Source organism: Hypomesus nipponensis, chromosome 9 (genome assembly GCF_054491055.1).
Source record: "Hypomesus nipponensis isolate SF chromosome 9, ASM5449105v1, whole genome shotgun sequence".
Lineage (NCBI taxonomy): Eukaryota > Metazoa > Chordata > Actinopteri > Osmeriformes > Osmeridae > Hypomesus > Hypomesus nipponensis.
In genome coordinates this window covers 26,692,234-26,706,584 of record NC_140369.1, presented here as the reverse complement: position 1 = coordinate 26,706,584, position 14,351 = coordinate 26,692,234, and the positions used below count along the sequence as shown (strand labels likewise).

At 41.0% G+C, this 14,351-nt stretch overlaps 1 protein-coding gene across 1 annotated transcript; it reads left to right on the top strand.

Moving 5' to 3' along the window:
* Positions 1-1,613: 1,613 nt before the first annotated feature.
* LOC146274042 (uncharacterized) lies at positions 1,614-14,036 on the top strand. Its single transcript, XM_084706326.1, has 2 exons — positions 1,614-1,890; positions 12,656-14,036. Exons 1-2 carry the CDS (start codon positions 1,698-1,700, stop codon positions 13,873-13,875), a joined length of 1,413 nt encoding a protein of 470 aa, XP_084562452.1. The 5' UTR covers positions 1,614-1,697; the 3' UTR covers positions 13,876-14,036.
* Positions 14,037-14,351: the final 315 nt, after the last annotated feature.

The window sequence follows — 14,351 nt, the reverse complement described above, 5'->3', positions numbered from 1 at the left end:
TCAGTGACCTATGCTCTTTTGTAAAGCTCTCTCTTTGTAAAGCACTCTTTGGATAAAAGCGTCTGCTAAATGCATAAATATAAATGTACTTTGTGCAGGTGCATCAGCATATATAGACAGTCAAATGACACACACACCTGAAATGCATAAGCAATAATTGGGAGCACAATCAGTTGTCAATGAACACCGCCCTCCATTCCACTCATGAGCCTCACCTGGGCAGCTGGTGGTCTCCTGTGGGACATACCTGCCTCTGATCACCTGACCCAGGTCTTGCTGGTGCTGCTGTCCATGGTGCTGACTGGAGTGCTGTCTGTGGTGCCTACTGGGACGCTGTCCATGGTGCTGCACCCCTGGGCTGCCACAAGGTGGAAACAAACAAACGCAAAGCTCTATACAGGGTATAGACATTAAAAACAAAAAGAAACTATGGACATTTTCCTGCCAAGTACAAACAAAGTCAACACAAAACACAGTCCTCATACAAACAGCTGTTTACACATCATGGATCAGTTCTCTCTCCTGGGGCTGAAGAAAGGAGCAGCTTTTATGGGAGGCAGGTTGTGCTGATTGTTGGGATAGTGGAGACTGGCAGTTGATTGGACCAGGGAGGCGACCGGAATGGACCAATCAGACGGGGAATTGGGACCTGAGAGATTGACTGAGAGGAAGGGAGTGAACAAACAACACAGACATCATCCAGACCAGAACTAGAGACATGATGTCTGCTGATGGAACAGTGTACTGTATGTGTGTGTGTGAGGGTGTGTGAGTGTGTGAGTGTGTGAGTGTGTGTGTGTTTGTGTGCAGATGTCTCAGCAGGCTCTGGTCCAGGAGCTGCTGTGTCCAGAGGGGGTCCATGGCCAGGCTGCAGTTGCTGAGGGCAGAATACAGCAGTGCCCAGCTCAGCCTGCAGGAGGCGCTCAACCACAGCTTCCAGGAGCATCAAACAACCTACAGACCAGGAGCAGCTACTGACACATCATGATGGGCTCTTTGTTTTAGAAATGAATAATAATCATTTGTAGTGAACCTAGACTCAGCAGAGATTGTAGGGAGATGTCCATTCAGTACCTGCAAGCACACCACACATGTGTTAACCAGATCAGTCAGATGTTGATGTGTAATCTCTCTCCTGATGGTTCCCCTCTCTGCAGGACCCAGACGTGTGGCTCTGGGTGGTCACCTGCACGACCAGACTGGGGAGCACAGGAAGGCTCAGGAGGGCTATGAGAGGACCCTGGACTTAGTGGTGGACGCCTCAGACACACATCCCATCTACCTGCACCTGGGCTCCATCTACCTGGAGGAGGCCAGGGGGAGATGGGCAGGGTCACACACACACAGGAACCAGTCACATGGTTTAGGAACTTCACTAGGAGGTCGTTCAGGGACAATCATTGTTTTGCTGTAAGTACCACTGAGCACATTATATAGTTACGGGACACCATCTCTAAACCGCTTAGATACTGTGCCTATAGAAAAATAGAGTATTTTTTCAGTTTGTGCCGATCTATATGCAATCAAGCCACGACTGATCCAACTCCACCACAGCAGATGGCGCCAGGATAGGTTCGAAGAGGCCAGTGAACTGATCACTGGAACAGCAAGAGTTATTTACATCCGGCTAGAAAGAACGAGCCTTGTAGCTTCCTTGAGTTACAGTTTCGTAAACGTTCCGATTTTTCAGCACCAGAATGTCCAAACTAGATGTGTTCAGGGATTTGATCACTCAACGATTAACAACGGCAGCTTTGGAGATATTTGCGGCCGCTGAAAAATCGTTTGCCGAGTTCGAAGAGGAGATACAAAATTCAAAGGAGGAGAGCGCGCGACTGCAACGGTTGTTGGACATTGTTACTCAACCTGAAATCAAGCTTCACCGAACAGGTTCGAAATTAATAACTATTGTTGATTATAATCTAGTGTCTTTGTATTCATTATATCTTATTTGATGTAGCACGGTCAGAAAATGAGTACATACACCTTAACGTAACGGTGTTATGCGACCCGATGCATGACTCTCTGGATAGGCACCTTGTTACGCTTGATACCGTGCTCACGAAGCTGTATCGACCTTTCAAAACAATTTGTACCGACACAAACGTGTTGAGCGTAGCTTCAAATGGAAAAACCATGTGATAACCTGTCGAAGTGCGTTTTATTTAAACGCTTAAAAAGACATAAGAAATCACTAATTTTGGAGTGGAGACAAAGGCCCTAGGCCTATTTACGGACACTATAGAATACATTCATTGACAGAGCCAGAGATACAGATAGATTTCCAGAGCTAGATATAGGGGGGACAGACAAAAATCAGTTTTACTCCGTTTTTCTTTCCATTCCGTATGTGACCTAATGTCAGGGCTCTACAGTGCGACCATTTCACTCGCATTTGCGCCTAAAAATATGTAGGGTATGTGCTAATTTGAAAAATAATTTACGAGCACAGTGCGCGAGTGACGGGCTGTTGTCAATACACGGAACAACAGGGCGATGAAGTGAGGCATACCATTGATTTCACATGGAAAGCAAGTGACGGAGTCGCGACTGCAATATGTAAACATAGCATAATGACGCGCGAGCGACGATTCGCAACCAATGTGCCAGAGCCAAATAAAGAGTTACGAGTGTGATCTCGCCGACACTTGATCACTTGGTTCAAGTAGCTGCAAAAAAACAATGCTGGCAGTGGCAACCTGTTTGAATGGTTTTCATCGGGACAGACAGTAGCAGCATCTCGATTTACTGACATTTTTGGTATAGCCTACACATAGTATCAATTGGTTACTGGGGTGCTGTACTATGTATATGTCTGATACTTTATTAACATTTATGTATTACATTAAGTTATAACGCTAGGCAGCAATACACCAATTATCACCCTACGTCACACAACTGTCAAGCAGGCTCAACTGCGCATGTCGGTTGCAAAAGACGAACTTCTCCCCGGTCTATTACACTTGGAGTGTCGATCAGGTCATCATATATCTCTGGCCACTGGATTGCAGGGATTGATATGAACTTTTTGAGGCTCTTGGCCTTTGGACAAATACGTTTACGTTTCAGTTGTCTATGCACAAAAGTCACTTGACCCCGATACCCTTAAATAGCCTGACCAAGTGATCGGGCAAAACTAGCCTGGCTAACGGAGGTCAGCCTGGCTTTCTCAGGCAAATGACGAATGAAACAGGCTTGGTTAAAGAAATCCGAGATGCTGGCTGTCTTCATCAGGCTTGTATCTATATTAGGCAGTCCTCCCTGACGTTTCTGGTTTAGTATGGAGTGAAATACAACATTGTGCACACTGCCAGTGAGCGAGTCTGACTGAGGCTAATGTAAAACAGTGTAAGGGGGATGCAGTCTCACTCAGATTGCCAGTTTTAACAAATCAGAAAAATAATCGGACCAGCTGGCTAAAAACAGAATTCCCATATCTCTTGAAAGCTGCCCTGCTCGACTTTTTAGATGTAGAATTGACTGTAAAACTATAAAATCATGAACTTTGTGACATATGTCACATGACGTGAATACATGGTTGCCGCTCGACTATGCGGTCTGTACCGGGCGACATTCTCAATCAAATTTCAAGACTTTTGTAACCCGAATCAAAATTCTGATGCGACAGATCAATGGGTAATTGCTTTCTCTCTTAAAGGCTGTCCTCCTCTACCTTTTTGGTCTTTTTTAAATTTAACTGTGTATTATCCGTGTTGTGCTTTTGCCATTTAAAGTGCTATCCTTTCCCGGTTTTCTGCAGCCACATTGCGCGGGTATCCTGAATGTTTACAAACAAATAATTGGTCTATATTGTCAAGCAGAGCTAGAAATGGCTATGCTAGCTACCATAGCTCACACCAGCTCAATTTAAGACAAGAAAGGAGTTTGGTAAATAGAACAGAATATACAAGGCAACTAATTGCATTCAATTAAACATTTTATTATGGAATATGTCCAGTGAGAGGGTCGTTTGTTTTTAGTGAGTGGACCTGAAATTCCTGCCGAGCGTCGACAGTTAGCTGGTCGATAGGGGACACCTTAATCTGCAATTCATTGTTGCTAGCTCTAATCAGATGTGCATTTAGAATATAACAAGCTATATCTTACAATAAACTTGAAGTAAAGCTGGCTATATAAAATTTGGGTGACCAGGGGTCCTCTTTTCGAGACCTAAAAAATATGTCCAGCAGGGATTCCAAAATTGTCCTCAATTTTGCCTCGTCAGAAATTTGTGTTTTCTGGGTCTTTCACAAAGTATTACGCCATTCATGTTCAGTGTTACGAAGCAAGTTAGCTGGTAAATTGATCAAATTACTGCAGTATTTTAAAACTATTTTCAAAATCAACTAACTTGATTTGTAACACTGAACATGAATGGGGTTGAACGTTGCAAAATACAATGTTTGGGACTGTAGGTCGCAAATGACACGCTTAATTCTGCCTTCTTCAATTACAATGGGAGTCTATGGAAATGTCCCAACTCTCTTTTTATATGGCTCTAGGTCTACCTAGCTTTGACAACCAAGTCTTTTAATCCTTGGCGTGCATACATAGTATATACTGTCCCAGTATTTTAAGAAAATATGAACTAACTATATCATGTTTCTTAAACTATTTGTTCTAGTTCTATCAGAGTGAAAGTTGCTAGTTGTCTAGCATTAACTGTTAAGTCAGTGGCGTTGTTAGACATAAAACTGTACTGGGGCACAGGCCTCTATATTCATATCCCTTCTTCCAAGCTTGTTGCGCACAATGCACTATTAGGCTATAGAAACTCCCCTCGCTTAACCCACTATATAACAGTTCAGGGACGCAAGTTTGATATCAGCTTTGGCAGGGACATCTATAATTAATGCAAGCTTTGTGTTTTCGGTTTGTTAAAACTCAAACTTTAGATTTGACTGGGGCACAGCAGATTTATACTGGGCACGTGCCCCTGTAAAAAAGGTCTAACAACGCCCCTGTGTTAAGTTATGTTTAATAAAAGAATACAATAAAAAAAAAACACTGTGCTCCTATTTTTTTCATTTCGGAGCATATGTAGTCCTTGGTGAAAACATTAGCGTAGAGCACTGCAGGCCACGAGGCTGGAGATTCCTTTCCATTGTGCTTCCAATGTTGTGCTTTTCGTTTTCTATATTTTGACAAGAAATGCGTTTACTTGAAAGTTATCTTGGTGTGGAACCAGTTGCTATTGCAACAAGGTAGTTATGGGCTTGTTCCCTTTTTGCTGTCCCATATCCAATCTTGATCACAGACCTACTTTGAGTGTTAGCCTTTTGGCTACGTTTCCCCCCTTCTCTCGCTTTCCCTTTTGTATCACTGTCTTGTCTGTTCATGTTCTGTGTCTTTCATGTTTTATGTATTGAGGGACTTAACTTTGGATGCACTATTGCTTGGAGTGAAAGGTAGTAGCAATATGCTTTCCCACATATGCTTTCATTTAGAACGCAGCTTTTTTGATGATGGTTGATCTTTCATTTTTTGTTTGGAATTGTGGTGGACTGAATGCCCCTCATAAATGAGCTAGCACTCTGGGTTTACTAAAAAAGAGAAACGTTGACATTGCTTTATTGCAGAAGACGCATTTGCTACAGGCTGATACCGGGCGTTTGGCCAATAGATTCTATCATACAATTGCATCCTCCTCAGCAAGTTGCCATTGTAGTCAAACGGAATCTCCCACTAAAAGTTTTGTCTCCCTGGTCGGATAATGCAGGCAGGATTGCGATCTCCACATTAGAATTTAGTGCTAGGAAAATTGCACGTGTCAGCTGACGCGCCGAATGTTTTTGATGGCAATTTCTATAATACCAGCCAGATGCTGGAGTTAACGGACCTTTCTTCTATTGTTGGTGAGGACTTCAATGCTGTGTGGGACCGTAATGTTGATCGGTTGAACGCAAAGGCCACTGGGAAGCAGGCTCAGGCCACAAAGGCTCTAACATTATGGGCCATCAGCTTGGGGCTTATAGATATTTGGCAGTTAATCCCACCTGTAAGGATTACTCCTTTTTCTCAGGTAGACATAAATCTTTTTCCAGAATACATTTTCATTTTTTTATCAGCTCAACTATTTCATTCAATTGATAAAGCAGTGTTACTTCCAATGGCATTGTTTGACCATAAAGGGGTATTTTGCATCACCACCCTAGGCCAACTGTCTCAACGTGCTGCATGATTTGTTTCAATTCTTTTTTTCTTGAAATAAAAAAAGTTTATTGGAGAATTCCAGATATTTGCAGAAATTAATGTTGGATCTGTAGAGGACCCCAGGATATTGTGGGACGCAATAAAAGGTTTTATCAGGAGCAATACCATATTATTCTGCTCTAATGCTCGCAAAGATAGGTCACTTCACCTACAAAACCTTGAAGCTGAATATACCAGATTAGACTCATTGTTGCAATCTAATTTTACTGATCAAATAGCTTTGGAGTAGCCTGATGTTGTCATACTCATAATTCTAGTCAGAATATTAGTCTGAAAACTCCATTGGGCTGTGACTATGGGGCGTGTTTCAACCGAACTCGTAAAACAAATGCCTTTTCGCTCAATTGGATAGACCTACAACCAATCAGAGCAACGTAATATGTTGTTTGATGAAAATGAATTCAACCCAAGCGCTCTTTCGTGACGTTGTTGATCATCTGTCCATAATCGTATAAAGCCCGCCCTGGCAATTTCATTGGTCTGCCCAGCTCCTGGTTTTATATAGTTTGTCCCCAATACGAGCCCCTCCAGACCCAACTTCCCAACCAAATGGTTTTGTGGGTGGGGCGAAGTTCAAATCTTCAGATGGCAATATTAGAACTGACCCAGCTGAAATAAATATCCTTTCAGACATTTTATTCTAATTTGTATGAATCAGAGTTTACTCTGGATAGGCTTCACTGCTGAAGGTGGTTAAATCAGCTTGCCTTGCCTCACTTATCATTAGAGGAATCGGCTGACTTCGACAAATTGATTCCTATAGAAGAATTAAGAGTGGCAGTACAGAGTATGCAAAAAGGAAAATCACTGGGCTTTGATGGGATAACCCCTGAATTTCATGCAACTTTTTGGGAACAGTTGGGTCCTTTCCTTCTTGACATGGTTAACTTCTCTATTGAGAAGGGTGAATTCTCAAGGGATGTTAACACAGCCTTGATTTCCTTGCTCTTGAAAAAGGATAATGATCCTACAAAGTGCTCTAGCTATTGACCTCTGAGCCTGATAAACTCTGATTTAAAAATCTTTGCAAAGCTCTTAGCCCATCATTTAGAGTCTCAAATGTCAAAATTAGTCAATTTTGACCTAACAGGATTCATACAAAGAGGATGGCTGCAGATAACGTTAGACACCTTCTCCACATTGTTGATGCTGCAGAAGACAGAAACACGCTAATGTCACTTCTCTCTATTGACACAATGAAATCCTATGATAGACTTGAATGGTCATTCTTATGGTCAGTTTTGGAGGTGATGGGCTTTGGTAACACTTTCATTGGTATGATTAAAGTTATGTACTCTAACCCTTCAGCCCGGGTCTTAACCGGACGCACCTCCTCTTCTTTATTTCCAGTGTGTAGATCTGCACGCCAAGGTTGCCCCTTGAGTCCTGCATTATTTGTACTCTCCCGTCTAAACCTGTCTGTTTGCTGGCGCACTTTAGAGAGTGCTATGACAGAGCCATGGTCACTCCATGACGTTCTTTTTGCTAATATCTCTATATATATAATATAATATATCTAGCATGTACCTGGCATACACTTTGTTATTCAACAATACAGCACTCCTGATTGGTGGGAGGCCTATAACAGCTCCACAGTGGGAACAGAGGGGGGTTCATTATCTTAAGGACATTTTTAGCGAGGCTGGCTTGTTACCTTTTTTCGACTTACAAAACGCATTCAGTCTACCACCTTCCTCATTTTTCTTTTACCTTCAGCTAAGATCAGCACTCAAGGCATACGGTGTCCCCTGGCAGAGATCTCTGCCCATCCATCCTATCCGGAAATTGTTTTACCACAAGCCAAAAACTTGTGGCATGTGGCAACATTGTTGCATCCAAAATGTCTCCCTTGATTATTGATACTGTACCTGTTACTATCAGTGTTTTGATTCTGAATGATTTGTCAGCCCTTCAGCTCTCTCAACCTCAAAATCGTGCTGTATTCGCTGGACTTGCAGCTGCCAAGAGCATGATTGCAAGCGCTTGGAAACCACCTGATGACTTGTCTATTCGCACATGGACTCTTTCGTTTTTGGATTTCATATATATGGAACTCTACAGCTCGCATAAATGGAGCATCAGAAAAGACTTTGGACACATGGCTCAACACTTCTGAATCCTTGAAATCCATGCTGTTGACTTGTGCGAAAACCTTCTTATGTTTATTTGTGCATTTGTGATCCCTTATGTCTTATGTCTGTCTTTTTGTCAATGTCTTTTGTTTGTTTATGTCTCTTTCTGTATGTCTTATTTGTAAGCTGCAGACATTATTCTTACTGTTGTGGTTTTTAATGTCTCCCTACCTCCTCCCCCTCTTTCCTCAGTTTTTTGGTCCTGGGACACATTCTCATGTCTGAGCATTTTGTTTGTAATTTGAAATAACACCATGTTAGTGTTCTGCCACCCTGTGTGACTATACTGAATAAAAACATTTGATCACCAATGTTTAAAAAAAAAAAAAAAAAAAATTAAAAGCTGGAAGACACCCAATGCAACTGCCACAAGACACTTGCGTACCACTATCAACGGAATAGTAACTGTCATGTGCCAGTAGAGGCACTGTCATGTACCACTGGCAACAGTACAGTACAGGTTCGGTTCTAACCGCATCTCCATTGTACATTGTTCATACTTGAAACCAAGGGATACCCAGAATACACTGCGCAATCGGCAACAATGGTGGCCAGATCACCCAGAATCCGAATCCAAATTACAACAGTCTTGTTTTGTGTTCCAACCATGTTTTTAATTTAAACGTAAAAAAAAAATCTCTAGTTTTCTATGCTAACGTTACATTGCTGATTTGCACAACAGTCCTGCATTTCTTGAAAGGACTTCTACAGCAGTGGCGCTTCCATATTAATTTTACTGGGGGGGGGGGGCAATGTTTAATCAGAGGGGCTGACTACTAGGAGAAGAAAAATGTTTAAAAAAAATAAGTGACCTCAGGGGGGGCCAGGGACATTTTTACAGGGGCATTGGCCACTGTAGGCCCCTGTGTAGAAACGCCCCTGGTCTACAGTTTTAACTAAACTCCATTAGCAGCGAATTTCATTTGATATCAGTGCATAACACTACTTGCTTTTGAGACATCGATAAGATGCAGTGTTTCCCACTCACAGAATCATTTGTGGCGGTGCCCCACAGAATCAACACCGGCCACCACATATTGCGTTTCATAAAAAAAAAAAATGGTAATACTGTTTAGGCAAAAACACGCAGCGTATTCGTTCAGCTGCATTCCCTTTCTCTGCTCTCCCTCCATCTCTCTGTCACTCAAGCGTCTCTCACATACACACTGTCACAACGTTACAACGTCAGCACACGTTAGCAACGACGCTATGCAATATCAGCGAGCCTTCAGCATTAATACTGAAAAACCAAGTATTAATAAAAGAGGCTAAAAAGGTTGCAGTACTTTCAAACTCTCTTGAGGACAGAAGATCTTACTATATTTTAAGGAATCAGGTGACCAAGGAGAAAAGGGCGAAAAAGAAAAAATATTTTCATAAACGAGTTGATGATAGTGGTACAGATAGTAAGAGAATGTGGAATGTACTCAATGGAATTATCGGGAAAAAATCCACTTGCGCTTCTTTTGTTGAATTGAATGGGGTCTATTTGATTGAGCCAATACAGATTGCAAACTATTTTAATAATTATTTTGTTAATAAGGTTTTTAACCTTAGACAATGAAAGAGACAATGAAATGCACTGTTGGTTCCAACTCAAATGAGCTAATTGAAAGGTGTATTATGAAGGATAAATGTGTAGTTTCGAATTTTATCAGGTTGATGTTGAGCAGGTGGAAATGTTGTTGAGATCTTTAACTGTGGGTAGGTCTGTTGGTACAGACAACTTGGATAGTCGGCTGTTGAAGTTATCAGCGGGACATATTTCTAAACCAATCTGTCACATTTTTTACAGATGTCTGATGGGTGGGGTGTGTCCAAAACTTTGGAAAGAGGGCAAGATAATCCCTTTACCCAAAGATAAAAAATCAACCTTCTGTGGTCAAAACAGTAGGCCTATAGCATTCTGCCTATTTTAAGTAAATTACTGGAAAAGATTGTATTTGAGCAAGTGCAAGATTACCTTTCTAACAACAATTTGACTACGAAGTTTCAGCATGCTTACAGGCATGGTCATTCCACCTGCACTGCAATGACGCAAATGTCGGATAGCTGGCTAACAGGAATTGATAACTCAATGCTTGTGTACAATTTTACTGGACTTCAGTGCAGCCTTTGATGTAATTGACCATTACATTTAGATTTCCAAACTAGTTATGGTTTTACTTCATCAGCAATCAGATGGTTTAAGAGCTATTTGTCGGAGAGATCGCAAAGAGTTTATTTTAATGGGGCATTATCGTTTAGTAAGTCCCTGGATTGTGGTGTTCCTCAAGGGAGTTGCCTCGGACCTTTGCTATTTTCGATTTTTACAAATGATATGCCGTATATACTCAGTAAGGCTACATTGACTATGTTTGCTGATGATTCCACTCTTTATTTTGCAGCTCCTACATGTTCAGAGTTTAATCAGGTTCTGTCGTTTGAGATTAGGAAATTATATAATTGGATCAAAACAAATAAACTTGCTCTAAATATTTCAAAAACTAGGAGTATAATATTTGCTTCTAAATATAGATTATCTGATAATCCAAACAAATTAAGTAAATGGTCAAAATATACAGCAAGTAAAACATGTGAAGCTTCTTGGACTTTGGCTGGATTCAACGTTGTCATGGTCTGATCACATCAACAAAGTTGTTGCTAAAATGGGTAGAGCTGTTGCATTAACGCGTAAATGTGCACAATTTCTAAATTCACGGTTGATCAGTCATGTTGTTTGTACATTGGCTTGTGTCATTTGGATTACTGTTCTGTCGTATGGTCTGCTGCATCAAGTAGTCACTTAAAAAAATTACAAGTGGCCCAAAATAAGGCTGCAAGGCTGGTTCTTGGTTGTTCTTTGCGGACTAGTGTTGCAGAAATGCATGACTTGCTTGGCTGGAGGTCAAGCATAGACTATCTGCTAACATGTTAGTATATTTTCATAAAATTATTAACACCCGCACTCCTAAATTTCTTTATGACAATATAATTTACTATTCAGATATGCATTCACATTACACAAGAGGGGTGAATAGTCATCAGATTTCTTTACCCCTACCAAAATCCGACTCTTTGAAAAAGACAGTGTTTTATAGGTCAATTGTGCTTTGGAACAATCTTCCAGGTGGGGTTTGTGAAATCAAGGGAAAAACTGGTTTAAAAAAAAAGATAAAGACTGTATTTGCTTTCATTATAAAATCATCTGGAATGGTTGAGCATGATTGTATTATGTGACAGGTTGTCTTACATTCATTTGATTACTTTTATCAGTACTTCTTACTTTTTCTTGTTCTTTGGTGTGTATATATATATATACGATATTTGTGAGTAATTGTGATTGTGATTACGTTTTATGTACTTTTTGGACCCAGGAAGACTAGCTGTCGTTTCAGCGTCAGCTAATGGGGATCCTTTCAAATAAACAAATACTGTAGCTAAGTCTAGTTACTTTTCGGTAGGTACCTACAAACATTTCTTGATCTGCTAGACAAGTGGGTTCCCTGTTGTTCTTTTGCTGAGCAGTCTCAGGAGCTAGCTACTTAACCTGCGTCATGGACCCGACCATTTAAAATAGTTATTTAGCACTAGTGTTGTTTGTTTGTTGTTGTTGATTTTGTAAAGGTGTCAATTTTGTATTAATATTGAATAGCGCTGTCAGTTATTATGCGTTAACGTCGTTAACGCAAAACCCTTTTAACGGCGTACATTTTTCTATCGCAAGATTAACATTCTTTTTGACCTAATAAACTTTTTCACATGCCGTTTCAACAACTACTGACCTGAGCCGGCTAAAAAGTAGCAGGCTAACGTTACGTTTTGAGTGGATGGCAAGCGCGAGACGCCAAAATGGATGCCAATAAGAATGGAACGTTTACTTCAAAAAAGTTGCCATATGGCTCCATTGACAAGACCAAAGTGATCTGTGTGTTTTGTTGTTGTAAACCGACCTATCATCGCAGCACATCACAGTCTGAAATACCACTTGATGGCCAAGCATACAGCTGATGCGAATTCTCCGACCCCTTGTCAAAGCTAGGCAATTGCATTGTTGTTTCAAATAAAAATTAAACTTTTGCATTAAGCAATGCGATCCACTTTTCCATGTTGATAAGAGCATTAAAATTAGAAAAAATAATGGGACAAAAAGTAATCAAGTGACATTTAGAATAGATAAAAATGTGCGATTAATTGTGATTAAATATTGTGATCGTTTGACAGCACTAACTAATGCTAAGATCACAAAATATTGGTCTGGTTTTAGCTGTCAGACATGTTGGGTTGCATAATGACTAAGTTGATCACAAACCTACTGTTGTTTCCCCCAGATGTGCAGCTGCGCTCTCTCCCGGAACCCCCACAGATAAAAGAGGAGCAGGAGCTGTGGACCAATCAGGAGGAAGAGCAGCTCCAAGGACTGCAGTCTGAAACTACAGAATACACGTTCACTTCAACCAGTGTGAAACATGACTGGGATCATGAGGACTTTTCTGAATATTCACATCTTGACCAAACTGTTGAAGTGGAGAACAGAGAAGGAGACTGTCTACCCAGCAACACAACTGAGGAGCAAATCAAAGCAGACCATGATGAACAAGACTATACAGCATCAGAACCAGACGGTGACTCTCAGCCCCTCTCTGTTGGAGCTCCAGACTGTCTTACAGCTCAGAGTTGGGAGGAGGAGGAACATGGAGGAGAGTTGCTTATTCGAAACAGAACACAAAACAATGAGGCTCTGCCAAGGTATATGCTGCGTTACGGAAGACAAACACTACATCAGTGTCTAAAATGTTACAAAACCTTTAGTGTAAAGAGGGATTTAGTTTATCATGCAAGGAGACACACAGGAAAGAAACCATATCAGTGTCAACAATGTAACAAACAGTTTAGTCAGAGTTCTAGTCTGGTTCTGCACATGAGAACACACACAGGAGAGAAACCTTATCAATGTCAGGAGTGCAGCAAACGCTTTGCTCAAAGGCAACATCTGATACAACACACAAGTACACACACAAGAGAGAAACCTTTTCAATGTAAGGAATGTAACAAACAATTTGCTCGAAAACATTCTCTAAACGAACACATGCAGAGACATCTATTAACACCGTATAAATGTCAAGAATGTAATAAAAAGTTCAAATTGAATTCACAATTGGTTGTGCACATGAGGAAACACACAGGAGAGAAATCATATCAATGTCAGGAATGTAACAAAATGTTCAGATTGAAGTCACAATTGGTTCTGCACATTCGGACTCACACAGGAGAGAAACCTTATCAATGTCAGGAGTGCAGCAAACGGTTTAGTAAGAAGGGTAATCTGGTTGTGCACATGAAGTCCCACACAGGGGAGAAACCTTATCAATGTCAAGAATGTAACAAAATGTTCAAATTGAAGTCATCTTTGGTTATGCACATTAGGTCACACACAGGAGAGAAACCTTATCAATGTCAGGAGTGCAGCAAAGTCTTTGCTCGAAGTCGTACTCTGCTTAAACACAAGACAACACACAGGAGAGAAACTGCATCAGTAGTGGCTGAGTAGGGGTAGGCCATATACCAGTATGAATGCTATCCTGATATCCGTTCTCGCGACAGCCCTCACTGACACAAGAAAGTAGTCCACATTACTATTTGTATAGCGTGAATTAATGTGAACCCTATTATAAAATACTAAGCACTGTTATAATAAACAATAAAACAATACGGTCTTGTTTTGTTTGTTCTGGTTCTTGATATTCTTCAACTGAATATTTCCTTACGTGGCACAGCATGTGGTCGGTATGTTTGTATTCTTGAGTATACCTGACAGTGTCAGAACATTTGAGCGGAAGGGAGCAGTGAGAATCTCCGCTCCCCCGCTCAAAACCGCACCAGGGCTGAGTTTCCCGATAACGATGGATCATAGCTGTTACGAGGGTTCTCTACTATCAAAATAACCATCCATCGTTATTTCTTATGTGCGTTTCCCGAACATGCTCGTAAGGACAACCATCGTACGTGTCTCTGAAGTTGCACTTA